This window comes from Phyllobates terribilis, unplaced genomic scaffold, assembly GCF_046119375.1.
Source record: "Phyllobates terribilis strain yellow unplaced genomic scaffold, ASM4611937v1 Scaffold_10__3_contigs__length_209671492, whole genome shotgun sequence".
NCBI classification, from domain to species: Eukaryota; Metazoa; Chordata; class Amphibia; order Anura; family Dendrobatidae; genus Phyllobates; species Phyllobates terribilis.
The window spans coordinates 189063583-189083775 of NW_027362770.1; the positions used below are offsets into that span (position 1 = coordinate 189063583).

A 20193-nucleotide genomic window follows, 5' to 3' on the forward strand; every position below is an offset into this window, starting at 1 on the left:
TTATATTACTCTGCCTTTCCCATGACCATCGCGTTCTCAAAATTTTGGGTGACAGTCATTACTGGTTGGTGACACTTCTAGACCCACGCTACAAGGAGAACTTTATATCTCTTATTCCTGAGGCGGACAGGTCTACAAAATTGGGGCTGTACCAGAAGGCCCTTGTTGCAGAACTATTAAAAATATTCCCATCTGAAAACGCTGGCAGCAGAGGGCACACTTTGTTGGACAACCAAGGAGTACAGGCGAGAGAGACACAACTTTAATCCAGCAGAGGCAGGGGAACACTGTCAAAGTTCTAGGAGAGTTTTCTCAGCCCCTCCCATCGCACAGGCCCTGAGGCGCGGGGTACTCTTACAAGGAGTGCAAAGTTTCGGAAGATGGTGAGGGAGTTCCTTGATGACCGTACCAACGTCCTCCGTGATTCCTCTGTGCCTTATAATTATTGGGTATCCAAGTTGGATACATGGAATGAACTGGCTCTCTATGCCTTGGAGGTCCTGGCCTGCCCTGCCGCTAGCGTTTTATCAGAGCGGGTTTTTAGTGCCGCTGGTGGAATTATAACTGATAAGCGCATCTGCCTGTCAACTAAAAATGCTGACAGGCTGACTCTTATAAAAATGAACAAGGGCTGGATTGGGCCAGACTTCTCAACACCACCGAATGATAGCAGCGTAGCATAAATTCAAATCCAGAGTCTTTTCTTGGGAGGTCTATTCCCATGCACCTCTTCACACCAACACATAAGTATTCGCTTCCTGATTTTGGCTATTTGCTCTTGTCCTCCTCCTTCTCCTCATCCTCCACCACCATATCACCAGGGTGACCGTGGTCCGTGATGCAACACCCACATAATTTTTTTCAAGGGTGTTTATGATGTCGGTATAAAAAAAAAAATGTATACAGTCTGTTCATGTATACCCCCCAGGGGTAAATGTTTGTCAGCCCATATACTTAGTGCATGGACATTACAAGTATAGGAGGCCTGCTCCTTTCTAATGGGAACATTTTTTCATGAGGACCTCCTCCACGCCTCTTCCAAAGGGCACTGGAGTGCCTCCCAATTTTTGGCAGCCCTTGCATTCACTACATAGGCAAACACAATGGGAGACCCACTTCCTAATAATGGGAACATTGTTTTCAGGAGGCCCTCCTCTAAGTCTCTTCAAAGGGGTATTGGGGTGCATCCAAATTTTCAAAGTGGTATTGGGGTGCGTCCCTGCCACTCACTGCATACACAATAACAGTATAGGAGACCCACTCTTTAGTAATGGGAACAGTGAAACATAGCCGGCTGATGGCTCTCTAAGAATAGCGAGGGCCGACTGCTGGCCCTTTAAGAATAGTAAAGGCCGCCTGATGGCCCTATAAAAATAGGCTTTGTGACTTTCAGAGTCCCTCCTTCATAAATGAAACACGATGTGTCTGATGATATCTCACACACCACATGGACAGATAAGGTTGTAAAATGTTAAAATGACATTTCCCTGTGAATGCATTTGTCACGGTTGAAAGCAATGCAAAAGTGAAAAAACGCATCAAAAACGCTACGTGTGAACATAGCCCAAGGTGTGGAGGAGCATTTTTGTTTTTGGTTATTTATTTTGCTTTATATACAAGTCATTACCCTAGAAAGGATGTTCCTTAACATATTTCCCAGGAAAATCCATTTTGGTTTCGTTTTTGTATGTTTTATTGTGAGTCCGTAAAAGTGGCATAATACCTCTGACAACGTTGTTGAGAGAAGTGACCTGGGAGTCAGAAATGCTTCCAGGGGTCTTCCCCATGCTGTCCCCATGTCATTTGAGTACTGTTCCCATCGATTTGGGCAATTTTTAGGCCCTCTGCCTAAAAATTTTCCCATAGACTTACATTGGGCTTGAGTATTCCAATGTGCTCGACCAGAGCAACGAGTACCTGAGCATTTTAGTGCTCACTCATCACTAGTGCTCGATACAATGATTCCTATGATACCTACCTCTGCAAGCTTGCCTTCCCGAAAATTAGCGGACATCTAACTGGTAACGCCAGCCCCACAGCTTGAGGAACAATGTGTTAGACCACCACTGATTTCCTGAATGAAGGGCTCAATGGAGGGATAAGACCCCTTTAACAATTCCGATTGCAATTAGTAGGCGATTTATTATTACTATTCTTTATCTTGTGCCAAAATAATTATTAATTCCAATATTTACCGGCCGGTGTCCTCCCCTCTGTGTATTTGGGTCTCTGGAGTAGAGAAGTTGCTGAAGCTTCGCATGTAAACAACTTGACTGTCATGGAGATGCAAGCGGAGCCCTCCCCCGATACAAGAAGAGTCCTGCTGAGCAACCAGGCACTTGAGTGCCAGAGGCACAGATTGCCTATCCTGTGTGATACCGTCTGCTGAGCCGTGTATCTAATCTGATCATGTGTGATACCAGTCGTGATGAATGCTCCATAATTAGAGATGAGCGAAGTCAAACTATAAAGCTCGGGTCATGATGCCCTGTTATGGGGGAGGGGGTCTACTGCTGACACTGGTATTGGGGTAATGTCCCCCAATTCTGTTAATATCCTCCATCCTGGTATGTATGGCCCCTCCTTCCTGGTATAAGTGGTCCCCATCCCATTCTGGTATTCATGGCACCCCTTTATCCCCCATACTGGTATGCATGGCACCCCTTTATCCCCCATCCTGGTATGCATGACACCCCTTTATACCCTATCTTGGTATGCATGCCACCCCTTTATCCCCCATCCTGGTATGCATGGCACCCTCTGAGCCCCCATCCTGGTATGCATGGCATCCTCTGAGCCCCCATCCTGGTATGTATGGCACCTTCTGAGCCCCCATCCTGGTATGCATGGCACCTTCTGAGCCCCATCCTGGTATGTATGGCACCTTCTGAGCCCCATCCTGGTATGTATGGCACCTTCTGAGCCCCCATCCTGTTATGTATGGCACCTTCTAAGCCCCATCCTGGTATGTATGGCACCTTCTGAGCCCCATCCTGGTATGTATGGCACCTTCTGAGCCCCCATCCTGGTATGTATGGCACATTCTGAGCCTCCATCCTGGTATGTATGGCACCCTCTGAGCCCCCATCACGCTGCCTACAAAAAAAAAAAAGAACAATCATACTCACCTCCTCTCTCCTCCAGCGCTGTCCCGCTCTGCTGCTGACACTCTCACTGTGTGAGTGGCGCATGGCAGGGCGCGCATGGCGTCCCTGCCATGCACCCTCACACAGTGTGAGACGCTGTGCTGGAATAGTCACTGCTCCCCACGTCGGGACTCTGTGCGTGGGGAGCAGTCTGTTCAATAGCCGCCACACTGTACCGCAGTGCGGCTCCTGCTGCGCTCTGTGGCCAGTGTGCCTGCTATTAAAGACCATAGATATTCACTACAACCCATGGGAGTGGGTTGTAGTGAATATTCATGAGCTTTAATAGCGGGCACACTGGCCACAGAGCGCAGCAGGAGCAGCGCTGCGGTACAGTGTGCCGGCTATTAAGAGAAATGAATATTCATTGCTCTCCACGCCCATGGGTATGGGGAGCAGGGAATATTCATTTTCTTTAGTTGCGGGCACAGCTAGGCTGCAGCAGGCGGCTGCTGCCTCCTGTGCCCCGCTGAACCTCCGCTGCGGCTCCCCCACACCCACCACCATGCGGCCATACAATAATATAGTATTCGGACTATAAGACGCACCCCCCACTTTCCTCCAAAATTTTGGAGGAAAAAAGTGCATCTGATAGTCCGAAAAATACGGTAATTATTAATAATAGGAGATTTTATTTTTTTTTCAAATGTAGGTACGTTTCAATTATTCCCAAGATCTCACCCCCTGGATGGATCCTTTGTATTTGCAATTGGTGGAGGAAGGGCATTGCTAACAATAGGAATTCCAGAGAATGGAGGACTTAACTACAACTCCCAGTATGTCCTTAGCAATGGTAAGGAGATACTGGGAGTTGTTACCAGTCATCATCAGACTGTGGACCATATAGGAACCAATGTACTGATTAGACGCAAGCAGTGGAACTATTAAACGTTTAAAGAGTAACTTACATTTTGGGATATATATTACATGATTTAGGGGCAATAATTTTGAGCAGATTAGTGGGAATCTGAGACCCCGATCACTCAAAAGATCTGTTAGAAGTGAAGAGGTGAGGAGACATGACTATGACTTTCTGCTGCATTCGCTCTGCCCAGTGCACTCTCCTATCTACTGAGCTGCGCTCTTCTAGGGGGTCTTTTAAGCAAAGGAGCAAAAGATTGGGGTCCCCACAAATCTGCTCAGAATTAATGACCCTAAAAGCTGATTTACTCTTTAAGGTTAATTTACACACACACACACACACACACACACACAGTATACGGCGTACGCAACACAAACACAGTATACGGCGTATGCACCACACACACACACACACACAGTGTATGCGCCGCATGCAACACACACACTGTATACTCTGTACTCACCACACACACACTGTTTACGCCGTACATACCACATACACTGTATACGCTGTACACACACACACACACACTGTATACGGCGTACGCACCACACATACACACACACAGTGTATGTGTGGCGCCCCTGTGGGTTCGGTCGCCACAGAGGTACTGCATCTCAGCCAGATATGTGGCATCTCACTCTCAGGTAAGGAAGGAGTACAGCCCGGGACCCTAACACCTGCATCCAACACACCACTCCAGGCGGACAGGGGAGGGCAAGATGTCTCTCGTTCTTGCTGAGCCCTTCCCTTGGCTGGAGTGTGGGGTACCTAGTGAGGGGGAACCATGTAGTGGGTGTGGGTGGAGGAAGTAGCTTAGGGGAGCACATGAGAGGGAGGTATAAATTGGGAAGCCATCTTAGAAAGACGAGCCAGTCAGAGGAGGAAAGTGAGGGGAGCAGAGGCTCTGCAGGAGCTCTGCTCCAGAGGCGGGCCTAGTCAGTGAGGCCCAAGTCTGAAGAGAAGGAGAGAAGAGAGGAGAGGGAGCAGGAGAAAGGCTCCAGGAATCAGGAAAGGACCCCAGGGGTACGGGCCGTGCAGTAGGCCACCCGTACGCCCGCATCAGCCAGGCGGTGGAGGGGTCAGGCCATATAAAGGGAACCGGTCACTCAACTAGCGGAGGACTTTATGCCCAACTAGAAACCAGAGGCTGCAGTACTTTATGTCCTGTAGCCACAAGTCCACGCCAGTCTCACCGAGAAGGTAGCCATATAGGACCCAGGGGACGGAACAGACGTCGCCCGCCAAGACCCGCAGGTACTGGATTGGAGATACTAGGTGTGAGGTGCAGGAAGAAGGCCAGAGAGCGAGGACACACATAATGGGGTCCTGCTAAGTACTCCGGAGCTAAATGGGGGTAGACCGAACCCCTCCCTGAGTAAACACAGGACGACGAGGGCAGTTACATGGATCCCTGTAATCTGGACTGCAACAACTGTGAGTAAAGACCCTGGGACTGCACTTCCTTGTCTCTGTGTTTCTTGTTGCGCCATCAACCCCTGCACTACAACGCCCAGCACAACCTACAACTTCTACACTGCCCTGGAGCTAGCTCTTCCTGTGGAGAGCCACACCATCCCTGCTGCAGAAACATCCGCTCCAGAGGATCTGCTCCGCAGCGGCGGCTCCACATAGCCGCACTCCACAGGTGGCGTCACCAACTCTATACAATCACTATAAATCCCCTGTAAATAACCCCTTTTTACTGACCGCCCTGGGTCACGGACCGGGTCACCGCCACTGTGACATCCCTCAGCATTTACCGGCCCGGCACCGGGTACCCCACGGCCCAGGGGGCGCGTCATATGCGCCGCATGCAACACACACACACTGTATACTCCGTACACACCACACACACACTGTATACGCCGTACACACCACACACACACTGTATACGCTGTACGCACCACACACACACTGTATACTCCGTACACACCACACACACTGTATACGCCGCACACACCACACACACTGTATACGCCGTACACACCACACACACACTGTATACGCCGTACACACCACACACACACTGTATACGCCGTACACACCACACACACAGTACTGGAATGACTCGGACATAACCCGCTACCCAGATGACGACCTGAGTATCATCGCCAGCAATGGTCAGCCCGTGCCGCAGGTGGGATTCAAAGAGGTGACCATTAAGATTGGTAAAGTCGAACTGGCGGCACAAGGACTGATTATAGTGGATATAGACCGTCATGAGAGTCACCCTAGAGTAACCTTGGGAACTAATGTGATTGAAAATTGTCTTGCAGAGGTGATTCTCATTTTACAGCAGGTCGCCAAGAACGCCAGTTCCGGCCAGCAGCGTGTGCTCCAAAAAGAGATCCGGGCACTGATGAAGCGGCAACAGGTGGAACTATCTGGTGGTGAGATAGGTAGCGTGAGAATGTGTGACCCGTTCCCTATTGCCATGCCCCCAAAAAGTGAGATGATGATTTGGTGCCGGGCAGCTATTGGTCTAAGAGGTAGAGACTACCAAGCAATGGTAGAACCCGTCTACTCAGACAGTAGGCCCACCATTTTGACAGCACGGGGGGTGGTCGATGTACGCCATGGGAGGGTGCCCGTTCGCATCATAAATATCGGGGAGAGAGAAGTACACCTGCCCCGGTATGCCACGCTAGCCAAATTGTTCACAATCAACCAGAACTCTGTACAGGCCGTGGAACCCTTGCCTCCATCTCAACCAGAGGAAGGTAACGGCTCTAAGAAACCAATGGAGGACTGGTGTCAGCAACTGCATTTGGGTACTGACTCCACTCCCTCACACCAGAAACAGGGAGTCTATCGGGTGGTTCGAGAGTACGAGAGAGTGTTTAGTAAACACCCGCTAGACTTCGGGCGAGTAAAGGGGGTAGAACACCACATCCCCACGGGAGACCATCCTCCCATAAAGGAGAGATACCGACCCGTATCCCCGGCACACTACCAACATGCCAAGGGGATGCTTAGAGACATGAAGGAGGCTGGGGTAATCAGGGACAGCTGTAGCCCCTGGGCAGCTCCACTAGTCTTAGTGAAAAAGAAAGACAACACCATGAGAATGTGTGTAGACTGCAGGAAGGTCAACCGTATCACACACAAAGATGCGTACCCGTTACCAAGGATAGAAGAGTCCTTAGCTGCATTAAAATCTGCTAACTTCTTCTCTACTTTGGATCTCACTAGCGGGTACTGGCAGTTTCCTGTAGCAGAGGCGGACCGGGAGAAGACCGCATTCACCACCCCGATGGGTCTCAGCGAATTTAACTGTATGCCGTTCGGGCTCTGCAACGCACCAGGAACCTTCCAACGGTTGATGGAATGCTGTCTGGGACACTGGAACTTCGAGACGGTCCTGTTATACTTGGACGATGTCATCGTCTATTCCAAGACCTACGAGGACCACCTGAAACACCTGGCAGAAGTGTTCAAAGCTCTGGCAAACTACGGCCTAAAGGTGAAACCCTCCAAGTGTCACCTCCTGAAACCAAAGGTGCAATACTTGGGACACGTGGTGAGTGCTGACGGAGTGGCTCCTGACCCTGATAAGATCACCGTGATTAAGGACTGGCCAAGACCCTCCAGCATAAAGGAAGTGCGGCAGTTCCTCGGGTTGGTAGGCTACTACCGAAGATTCATTCCCGGTTTCACCAAAATGGCAGCCCCTATGCAGGACCTCCTGATAGGTCAATCTCGGAAAGCCAAAAACCAGAAGCCGCCCTTTAGGTGGGAAAAGCTGGAAGAGGAGTCCTTCTGCCAGCTGAAGATGGCCCTCACGGGGGATGAAATCCTGGCATATCCAGACTACAGCCAGCCCTTTATCCTCCACACGGACGCAAGCAACATCGGGCTAGGAGCCGTACTGTCCCAGATCCAGCAAGGGAAAGAACGGGTAATCGCTTACGCCAGCCGAAAGCTACGGCCCACGGAGAGGAACCCTGAGAATTATAGCTCATTCAAGGTGGAGTTCCTGGCAGTAGTGTGGGCAGTGACCGAACGTTTCAAGCATTACCTTGCCTCCTCCAAATTCACCGTGTACACGGATAACAACCCGTTGACACACCTGGACACTGCAAGGCTCGGTGCCCTGGAACAGAGATGGATGGCCCGCCTGTCCAACTTTGAATTCACCATCAAATACCGGGCAGGACGCTCAAATGCCAACGCGGATGCCCTGTCTAGAATGCCGAACTTACCGGACGTAGGGGAAGATCCAGAAGATCTGGAAGAAGTTGAGCTCCCTGCGTTCCACCATCATGGGATTACCCTGTATTCCCACCGTGTGAAGGACAGGCGCTCCGTGACGTTCAATCCCTTGCCCCACTACAACTGGGCGGAGACGCAAGACAGTGATCCCGCAGTCCATTTGGTGAAGGAAATGCTGACCCAGGCCGATCCGTGTACACGGATAACAACCCGTTGACACACCTGGACACTGCAAGGCTCGGTGCCCTGGAACAGAGATGGATGGCCTGCCTGTCCAACTTTGAATTCACCATCAAATACCGGGCAGGACGCTCAAATGCCAACGCGGATGCCCTGTCTAGAATGCCGAACTTACCGGACGTAGGGGAAGATCTGGAAGAAGTTGAGCTCCCTGCGTTCCACCGTCATGGGATTACCCTGTATTCCCACCGTGTGAAGGACAGGCGCTCCGTGACGTTCAATCCCTTGCCCCACTACAACTGGGCGGAGACGCAAGACAGTGATCCCGCAGTCCATTTGGTGAAGGAAATGCTGACCCAGGCCGATGCCCGTCTTGACCCAGATGCTCCGGAGGAGACCAAGCAACTGTGGAAGGAGAAAAGTAAGCTGTTCCTCTACAGGGAGAAGCTGTGCCGGAGAATGGTTAACTCTCGAACACATGAGTTGACCTGGCAGGTAGTGGTCCCAAGACGAGACGCGGCTATGGTTCTGGAGGCATACCACAACGGAGCAGGGCATTTCGGATTGAAGAAGCTGGAGTTCTTGTTGCGTGAACGGTTCTACTGGGTAGGCATGAGAGGAGCCATCGAGAGGTGGTGCAGAGACTGTGGCCCGTGCCACCTGAGAAGAAAAGACCGAGCCAGCCAGAAGACTCCCCTGCAGCCCATCATCACCAGACAGCCACTGGAACTGGTAGCCCTGGACCATGTGAAACTGGCTCCAAGCAGATCTGGGAATGTCTACGCAATCACAATCGTAGATCATTACTCCCGGTTCCTGGTGGTGGTCCCGGTCAAGGACTTAACGGCTCAAACAGCAGCTAGAGCCTTCCAGCAGCACTTCTGCCGTCCACACGGGTACCCGGACCAAGTGTTGACAGACCAAGGACCAGCCTTCGAAGCGGAGGTCTTCCAGGAGTTCTGCAACCTGTATGGCTGCAAGAAGATAAGAACAACGCCCTATCACCCTCAAACCAATGGACTCTGCGAGAAGATGAACCAGGTGGTGATAGATCTGCTAAAAACATTGCCCCTGGAAGAACGCAGTCTGTGTCCTGAGAAACTGCTCGATCTGGTGGACCTGTATAACCACATCCCTGTAGGTTCCACCAACTGTACCCCGGCTTACCTAATGAGAGCAAGACCTGGTAAGCTGCCTATTGACCTGGATATGGGAGTCCTGACGCCTGAGGACACCTCGTCAGAGGCAGACTGGGATACAGAACGGCAGCAGCAGTATCGGAAAGTACAGGAGAGCGTCGAGCGAAGTCTGTCTCAAGCTAGAGAAAGGCAAGAGAAGGCTTATAACCAGTATGCTCCCGCTGTTCCCCTGGTACCTGGAGAGCAGGTCTTGAAGAGGAAGAGGCGGCTCCACAAGTTGGACGACCAGTGGGAGAAGGACCCGTACACCGTACTGCCATCAAGCCATGAGAACCCAAAAATCTGCGTAATCAGTAAGGATGGAGGAGAAACCACAGCCATTGTCTCCAGAGACCACCTGAAGAAGTGTCCCGAGCAGCTGCAAAGCCCTGAAGAAGATCAAGGAAACCCTCAACCCGCAGAGGAAAGGGAAGAAATGATCAGTACCGTACTCGGAGACTTCCCCCGGTCTTGGACACAAGTAAACGGCGCTGTCGTGGTACCCGTCCTCACCTTTCTCCAGCCAGCCCCGCAAGTGCCTACAGAGGAACCGGTAGAGCTGGAAGAGCAGCCGGCCCAAGAGGCAGAAGAGTCCACACCAGCAGTACAGGAGGATCAACCCTCTGCTAGTAGTGAGCCTGCCGTGCCCCTAGTGAGCCAAAGAGTGCGCAGACAGCTGCCCAGCTTACCCATAACACCTCCTACACCCTGTAGTGCAGAACCAGTTAGTGAGCGCCGTAGGTCCACTAGAGTCACTAGAGGTCAGATGCCCGCTCGCTGGAGAATCTAAACTAATGCACTGTGAATTTATCTGCTAACTGTTTATGGTTTATGTTTGTTGCCTGTTATTAATTATGTTTCTCAGTTACCCTGCAGATTTTTATGGACTAACAGGTTATGGACGCTGGATAACCGGAACAGTTTTGTAGATAGTTGCACCTTGGTGCCTCTTGCGAAGACGGCCGCGGAAGAGAAAACCTGTCTGGCGTGGCCTCCTTGCGGCCCAAAGTAGTTAGTCTACCCTTGCAGCCACGCCCAAGGCCAATGCAAGGGGTTTGCTTTGAACAGGTCCCCTACTTCGCTTAAAGCTTCACCTTGGGTGATATGGACACCCGGTTGCGGACACGCCGTGACCTTTAAAGAACTAAAGCTTCTTGTAAATATGTTATCGTATTATTGTTTATACCCTGTTATTATGTTTTAAAAATGTGTTTAGTCCCGGAGTACTAAAATTTACTAGGGGGGAATGTGACACCCCAGGGGTCAGGTTGCCACAGTAATAGAGATATTATGTCTGAGAGCAAGTGGGAGGTTTCTCTGGTCAGGAGCCCTAAGCATGCAACACTGTCCGCCCAGACCTGGGAGGGGAGGAATCTGCCCTTATAAACTGGGTCTGGGGCGGGATTAAGTCAGTCAGAGCCTGGAGTAAAGTTCCAGACACAGGAAAAGATACATCAGGAGCTCTGTAGGAGCAGAGGCAGAAGGCCAGGGGCTATGAGCAGAGATATAGCTCGCCGTGGCTGAAGTTACTAAAACCGGACACAGGAGTCCGAGGCTGTGGGGACTGATATATACCCAGCAGCAGAAACCAGCCGGCAGGGGATTCCAGGTCCTCTGGCCATAGAAGCCCGGAGGCTCAGTCACAAAGAAGGGACCAGCGCCGCCATCCAGGAGCGGAGGCTAACAGAAGGCCCCAAGTCACCAGCCATACGGGTGAGCACCACACGGTATACTCAGGGACGTGGGCTACTTGTAACCGCTGACAGCAAGGTAGCCAGGAAGAGTGCAGATAAACGGGGAGGCCTACAACTCCACCTGGCCAGGGGAACTCCTGCTTGCTCGCAGACTGACCAGGCCCCTTATACTAGCCAGTACTCCCGGGAGGGTCTGCCTTGTACCATCAGTAAAGACCCTGAACTGCACCTCACGTCTCTGTGATTCCTTGCCGCACCAGCACCATTAGCACTGGGACCCTCACACCATCACTCCCATCATCTCTCACATTAGCTGCCCTGAGGCAATACTTCTCCCGTGGGGAGTTATCCCATACTCGGCTGCGCAAACAACATCAGCCTCAGCGGTCGGCAGCGCAGCGGCGGTCCCCACTGACCGCAATCCACGGGTGGCGTAGTCGGACATTTGCTATACATCAAGACTGACACTGGTTTGACCGCCCTGGGCACGGACCGGGTCACGGCCACACGGAGACTACAACCCCCAGCATTCTACAACAGGCCCGGTTCCGGGTTCCCCTGCACAACACAGGCCCAGGGGGCGCGTCACCTGCACAAAGATGGCGGAGATCTGATTTACTGCGCGGGGAGACAGCTCAAACGAGAGAACACATGAGGGAAGAAGACAGCAGAGGGGTGGAGAGAGAGCAGACAAGGGGGAGAGCACATGGGGTAGACAGGTCAAAGAAGAGATCACATGAGAGGAGAAGACAGCAGATGGGGGAGAGAGAAAGCGCACAGGGGGAGAGAGACAGAGCATAGGGGGAGAGACAGCTCAAATGGGACAGCAGATGAGGGGAGAACACAGCACAGGAAGGAGAGAGACAGCAGACAAGGGGGAGAGCACATGGGGTAGACAGGTCAAAGAAGAGATCACATGAGAGGAGAAGACAGCAGATGGGGGAGAGAGAAAGTGGATAGGTGGGTGAGTACATGGGGGGGAGAGATTCTCAGCGCTGCAAAGCCTGCCCCCATCATGACATTACTGCCCTCCCGATGCCATAGCATCAGGCCTCCATCTAGTATATATACAGTGCCTACAAGTAGTATTCAATCCCCTGCAGATTTAGCTGGTTTGATAAGATGCAAATAAGTTAGAGCCTTCAACTGCAAACGGGAGTAGGTTTTATGATCAGATGCATAAATCTTACAAACCAAAAAGTTATGTTGCTCAGTTGAATTTTATTAAATTTTAAACATAAAAGTGTGGGTCAATTATTATACAACCCCTATGTTTAATATTTTGTGGAATAACCCTTGTTTGCAATTACAGCTAATAATCGTCTTTTATAAGACCTGATCAGGCCGGCACAGGTCTGTGGAGTTATCTTGGCCCACTCCTCCATGCAGATCTTCTCCAAGTTATCTAGGTTCTTTGGGTGTCTCATGTGGACTTTATTCTTGAGCTCCTTCCACAAGTTTTCAATTGGGTTAAGGTCAGGAGACTGACTAGGCCACTCCAACACCTTGACTTTTTCCCTCTTGAACCAGGCCTTGGTTTTCTTGGCTGTGTGCTTTGGGTCGTTGTCTTGTTGGAAGATGAAATTACGACCCATCTTAAGATCCTTGATGGAGGAGCGGAGGTTCTTGGCCAAAATCTCCAGGTAGGCCGTGCTATCCATCTTCCCATGGATGCGGACCAGATGGCCAGGCCCCTTGGCAGAGAAACAGCCCCACAGCATGATGCTGCCACCACCATGCTTGACTGTAGGGATGGTATTCTTGGGGTCGTATGCAGTGCCATCCAGTCTCCAAACGTCACGTGTGTGGTTGGCACCAAAGATCTCGATCTTGGTCTCATCAGACCATAGAACCTTGAACCAGTCTGTCTCAGAGTCCTCCAAGTGATCATGAGCAAACCGTAGACGAGCCTTGACATGACGCTTTGAAAGTAAAGGTACCTTACGGGCTCGTCTGGAACGGAGACCATTGCGGTGGAGTACGTTACTTAGGGTATTGACTGAAACCAATGTCCCCACTGCCATGAGATCTTCCCGGAGCTCCTTCCTTGTTGTCCTTGGGTTAGCCTTGACTCTTCGGACAAGCCTGGCCTCGGCACGGGAGGACACTTTCAAAGGCTGTCCTGGCCGTGGAAGGATAACAGTAGTTCCATAAGCCTTCCACTTACGGATGATGCTCCCAACAGTGGAGACAGGTAGGCCCAACTCCTTGGAAAGGGTTTTGTACCCCTTGCCAGCCTTGTGACCCTCCACGATCTTGTGTCTGATGGCCTTGGAATGCTCCTTTGTCTTTCCCATGTTGACCATGTCTGAGTGCTGTTCACAAGTTTGGGGAGGGTCTTAAATAGTCAGAAAAGGCTGGCAAAAGAGATCTTTAATCCACACATGTGAAGCTCATTATTCTTGGTGCCTGAACTACTTCTTAATACTTTAGGGGAACCAAACAGAATTCTTGTGGTTTGAGGGGTTGAATAATAAATGACACTCTGAATTAACTTTTAACGTTTTAAAAAAACAAAAAACAAAAAAAAAATTTGCTGCAGTGCATTTCCCACTTCCAGGCTGATCTACAGTACAAATGTCACAATGCCAAGTTAATTCCGCATGTGTAAACCAGATAAATCTGCCGGGGGTTGAATACTACTTGTAGGCACTGTATATATTACATATTCTACAAGCCGGGCTTGTGGATTGTCCATTATTATAATATACAGCATATAAAGTGCAGTGCAGGAGGGGAAGGCGAAGGACCTGACTAATCCCCCCAAATATTAATGATAGTGTGTAGAATAATCACAGGCTGCAATTACCCGCAATGTTTTTTAGTTTTGTTTTTTTAAACAATTAAAATCAACTTTTTCTTGTGGTTGTAAATGTGAAATAACAGTGAGAGCTCTGATGACATCACAATGCACATGACATCATAGACATGACAGTTGGAGTAGAATGTAGGAAGCTCTGCACCAGCGCCATCTTGTGTCACTAGGATCTGACAGCTGGAAGGGGACGAGTCCAGGTAGGGAGCACATTACTTTTAAGCTTTGGTATACTTATAGCGTATCCCCCGGATTTATCATGGATCGCCAGAAACACTCTGTAATAAGACATTTTCAGGACCACCCCTTACCTAAATGAGGGGTCACTGATGATCTGTGGATATTAACAAGTATGGCAGCTAAACCCCCCAGCAATGAGCTGCTATATTGCTGGGGAAGCAGCGTGTTACATGCCCCCTATAGTAAGAGGGTGACAATGTGATGATACATATTTGTTGGGGGTCTTCCAGCTCTTTGCACTGGCTCCCCACTATGGAAGACTACAATGGCGCTCGCCCTCTATGTCACCCCTATGCTCTAGTAAGGCATGTAGATAGGGGGGGCTCAAGTTGGGACATCTTTATGGGGTCCATTTTTGGATCGTTTTCCCATTGACGTGGTAGAATTACAGAAATGTAGTAGCGTATGCCATCATTCTCTGTTGTCAGCTCTTTTGTTCCTGGTGAATTCGGGGGGACATTGGAGTTGTAGGTTACTGGGGTCAGGGATGGCAGGATGGGGTCCGGGGTGTTATTTTACTACATAGAGCAGTAGGTAATAGAGATAAAATAAAAGGCTCCTATTAAATGTGCGTCATAGAATTATACAATGAGGTCGGGGTTTTGTCTTTTTATTGAATTAGTTTTTTGTTGATGTTGTAAACTGGATCCATAAACAGCAGTGAGAGTGTTAATGACAACACCGGGCGCGTGACGTCATCGACATCCCATGACATCACAGATGAAATAGAATGGACACATTACTAAACCGGAATCATTTTATGTCTTTAACCCCGGACAGCTTGAAGGAGACTGGTCCAGGTCAGCGTCTTTTCACACAATCTTGGGGTCCTGTTCACACATCATGTAGCTGGGGGTGTTTGTGGTGAAGTTCAGCACTGCACCATTTTGCCCCCCCAAAAAATCAGAGCCAACACGTCTGTGTCATGTGTTTATTGCTGTGATTGTGAAGGTGATGCCTTTAGGGATCGCTGACACTGGTGAGTAGCCGGCATATAACTCGGATGAGTATAGCACTCACTCCAATGTTATACTATGGGGCAGTGCCAACTAGTGTTTATTTTCTCACACCAAGTCGGCATGAGAAAAAAAATTGCTGCATGCTGCAATTGGCAGAGTATATCAGACGACGCGCCCATACAAGTCTATGGATACGTGAAAAACATCGGACTGCACTCAGATGTCATCCGAGTGCAGTCCAATCTACGCCAGCTGACTCACACAATTGAGAAGATGGAGGAATTAAATTCTCCATCTTCTCCACACCTGTGATCCGAATCTCACAATTGGATCACAAACACAATAAATATTGTTGATATTTTCCATTGAAGTAAGGCCCCCCTAAGGCGAAGGTCTGGACAGTAAGAAACCCTTCCAGTGTCAATGACCACCTAATGGTTCAAAAACATCTACCCCACTTTTTGCTATCAAGTGTAGATTGAGCATCCCAGAATGCCAAAGGGGATCCAGAAACCAGAATATTTAATACCTTATTTCAATCAGACTTCTCCAATCTTTTTTCTGTTTGCTTTGTCCCATAGGGCGTAACGTTAAGTCGTCTGAAGAAACGCAGGGAGAAGGCATTCGTCTTGACTAGCGGAGAGGTTACTCCTTGGCTACAGGAGTCTGACAGGTAAGTGGACATTTTATCTCATCCATCAATTCCTCCCCTTGTAGATTTATTGCAGAATCGCCATTTTAATCACCCAAAAAGCGCATTGACCGGATATTTAACCAACTCACCACTTAGTTCAATTCACCAATTTTAGGACTTCAATCCTGAAATACTTATTGGGTAGAATGGCTCCACCGACTTCATTTCTAATATGTCCATTTTCCAACTTCAACCAAGAGGATCTGCCGGTCTGGGAATATTGTCACTAGACCCGGTATAACTCCGTCCATCATGCTCCTCCAGTTAGGAGGATAGACTGGGCTATTGATGGTTTATCAGCCCCACACTGGCGGATCCAGATCCCACTTCCATTAGGAGGGCAGACTGGTATACAGTGCGGAAAAGAAGGATTTAATACACTGACGATTTTGCAAGTTTTCCCACCTACAATGAATGGAGGGGTCTGTAATTTTTATCGTAGGTCACTTCACCTGTGAGAGACCGAGTTTAAAAATAAAATCCAGAAAAATCACATTGTATGATTTCTACATAATTAATTTGCATTTTATTGCATGAAATAAGTACTTGATACAATAGAAAAATAGAACTTAATATTTGGTCCAGAAACCTTTGTTTGCAATTACAGAGGTGAGATATTTCCTGTAGTTCTTGACCAGGTTTGCACACAATAAAGCAGGGGTTTTGGCCCTCTCATCCATACGGATCTTCTCCAGATCTTTCAAGTTTCGGGGCTGTTGCTGGACAATATTGAGTTTCAGCTCCCTCCAAAGATTTTCTACTGAGTTCAGGTCTGGAGACTGGCTAGACCACTACAGGACCTTGAAATACTTCTTATGGAGCCACGCCTTAGGTTGCCCTGGCTGTGTGTTTCGGATTATTGTCATGCTGGAAGATCCAACCACAACCCATCTTCAATGTGCTTACTGAGGGAAAGAAATTGTTGGCCTAAATCTTGCGATACATGACCCCATCCATCCTCCCTTCAATACATTGCAGTCGTCCTGTCCCCTTAGCAAAAAAAAGCACCTCCGAAGTATGAGGTTTCCCCCGCCATGCTTCATGGTTGGGAGAGTGTTCTTGGGGTTGTACTCATCCTTCTTCTTCCTCCAAACAAGGTGAATGGAGTGGACACCAAAAAGTTCTATTTTGATCTCATCTGACCACATGACCTTCTCCCATGCCTCCTCTGGATCATCCAGATGGTTATTGGCAACTTCAAACAGGCCTGGGTATGTGGTGGGGTGAGCACGGGACCTTGCGTTCTCTGCAGGATTTTAATCCGTGATAGTGTAGTGTGTAACTAATGGTAATGTTTGAGACTGTGGTGCCAGCTCTATTTAGGTCATTGACCAGGTCCTCCCATGTAGTTCTGGGCTGATTCCTGATGTTTCTCAGAATCATCTTTACCCCACGAGGCGAGATCTTGCATGGAGCCCCAGACCGAGGAAGACTTAGTCATCTTGTGTTTCTTCCATTTTCTAATAATTGCGCCAACAGTTGTTGCCGTCTCGTGAAGCTGCTTGCTTATTGTCCTGTAGCCCATCCCAGCCTTGTGTCTTTTATACAGGTAATAAGTTCAAACAAGTGGAATTAATACAGGTAATGAGTGCAGAGTAGGAGGGCTTCTTAAAGAAAAACTAACAAGTATGTGAGAGACAGAATTCTTGCTGGTTGGTAGATGATCAAACACTTATTTCATGCAATAAAATGCAATTTAATTATTTAAAAATCATACAATGTGTCTCTCACAGATGAAGTGTACCTACGATAAAAATGACAGACCTCTACTCTTTGTAGGTAGGAAAACTTGCAAAATCGGCAGTGTATCAAATACTTATTTCCCCCACTGTAGTGCTGCCCAACATGACACCATCAAACTCATCTTACCACTCCATACCAGGAGGGTAGATTGGGGCATTGACAGTTTAATCACTTTGTGTCCACAAGGCCATCTCTTCCAACTAGGAGCCTTAACTGGACTTACAGTGGTTTTATTCAGCTTATTGCAGCCATGTCCAGCTTGCACCTCCAACAAGGAGAGTAAACTGAAATGTAGATGTTTATCAACTTAAATGCTGAGCCGTCCATCCTATGACACCGGACCAGGAGGAGCAGCTGGACTTACACTGGTTTTGCTCAGCTCAGCCATACCCAACTTACAAATCCAACTTAAAGGATAACCTGGAAACTAAATGGTTAACCAACTTAAACGCCAACCAGTCCAATTTATGACTCCAGACCCCGAATATTAATTGAACTTACAATGATTTCATGTGTCTTATGACCAGTGGCAAAACTAGAGTCTGAATATATACAGTCATATGAAAAAGTTTGGGCACCCCTATTAATCTTAAGCTTAATGTTTTATAAAAATTGGTGTTTTTGCAACAGCTATTTCAGTTTGATATATGTAATAACTGTTGGACACAGTAATGTTTCTGCCTTGAAATGAGGTTTATTGTACTAACAGAAAATGTGCAATCTGCATTCAAACAAAATTTGAAAGGTGCATAAGTATGGGCACCCTTATCATTTTCTTGTTTTAAATACTCCTACCTACTTTTTACTGACTTACTAAAGCACTTTTTTTGGTTTTGTAACCTCATGGAGCTTTGAACTTTATAGCCAGGTGTATGCAATCATGAGAAAAGCTACTTAAAGTGGCCACTTGCAAGTTGTTCTCCTGTTTGAATCTCCTCTGAAGAGTGGCATCATGTGCTCCTCAAAACAACTGTCAAATGATCTGAAAACAAAGATTATTCAACATAGTTGTTCAGGGGAAGCATACAAAAAGCTGTCTCAGAGATTTAACCTGTCAGTTTCCACTGTGAGGAACATAGTAAGGAAATGGAAGAACACAGGGACAGTTCTTGTTAAGGCCAGAAGTGGCAGGCCAAGAAAAACATCAGAAAGGCAGAGAAGAAGAATGGTGAGATCAGTCAAGGACAATCCTCAGACCACCTCCAGAGAGCTGCAGCATCAACTTGCTGCAGATGGTGTCACTGTGCATCGGTCAACTATACAAGGCACTTTGAACAAGGAGAAGCTGTATGGGAGAGTGATGCGAAAGAAGCCGTTTCTGCAAGCACGCCACAAACAGAGTTGGCTGAGGTATGCAAAAGCACATTTGGAGAAGCCAATTTCTTTTTGGAAGAAGGTCCTGTGGACTGATGAAATCAAGATTGAGTTACTTGGTCATACAAAAAGGCGTTATGCATGGTGGCAAAAAAACACAGCATTCCAAGAAAAACACTTGCTACCCACAGTAAAATTTGGTGGAGGTTCCATCATGCTTTGGGGCTGTGTGGTCAATGCTGGCACTGGGAATCTTGTTAAAGTTGAGGGACGCATGGATTCCACTCAGTATCAGCAGATTCTTGACAATAGTGTTCAAGAATCAGTGATAAATATGAAGTTACAAAGTGGATGGATCTTTCAGCAAGACAATGATCCAAAACACCGCTCCAAATCTACTCAGGCATTCATGCAGAGGAACAATTACAATGTTCTGGAATGGCCATCCCAGTCCCCAGACCTGAATATCATTGAACATCTGTGGGATCATTTGAAGAGGGCTGTCCATGCTCGACGACCATCAAACTTAACTGAACTGGAATTGTTTTGTAAAGAGGAATGGTCAAAAATACCTTCATCCAGGATCCAGGAACTCATTAAAAGCTACAGGAAGCGACTAGAGGCTGTTATTTTTGCAAAAGGAGGATCTACTAACTATTAATGTCACTTTTCTGGTGAGGTGCCCATACTTATGCACCTGTCAAATTTTGTTTGAATGCAGATTGCACATTTTCTGTTAGTACAATGAACCTCATTTCAAGGCAGAAACATTACTGTATCCAACAGTTATTACATATATCAAACTGAAATAGCTGTTGCAAAAACACCAATTTTTATAGAACATTAAGCTTAAGATTAATAGGGGTGCCCAAACTTTTTCATATGACTGTATATCCCAAATATGTCCCCCATTCTGCCGCTCTTCTTTATTGTATAAAAAAAAATAAGCCATTATACTCACCAGGGGTGTACATTCGAGTCATGGGGCTCCAGAGCAGAAGTATAACGCGCTCCCCATAGTCCTTCATATAGTATAATGCATCCCATAGTCCCCCATATAGTATAATGCATCCCATTCTCCTCCATGTAATATACTGCACAGCCCATAGTCATACATAGCAGTATAATACACCCCATCATAATATATAGCAGT

General features: G+C 48.2%; 1 protein-coding gene across 2 annotated transcripts in view; it reads right to left on the bottom strand.

Annotated features, from left to right (window-relative positions):
* LOC141164275 (uncharacterized) overlaps positions 1 to 2299 on the bottom strand; it is a 71409-nt gene extending 69110 nt beyond the window's left edge. Inside the window, exon 1 of one of the 2 annotated variants that reach the window (XM_073649405.1) lies at positions 2196 to 2299. In XM_073649405.1, the coding sequence (XP_073505506.1) occupies positions 2196 to 2260 (65 nt within the window). In that variant the 5' untranslated portion in view covers positions 2261 to 2299. The remainder of the gene's footprint in view (positions 1 to 2195) is intronic. The other variant, XM_073649406.1, reaches the window with a different exon arrangement.
* Between the last annotated feature and the right edge of the window lie 17894 nt (positions 2300 to 20193).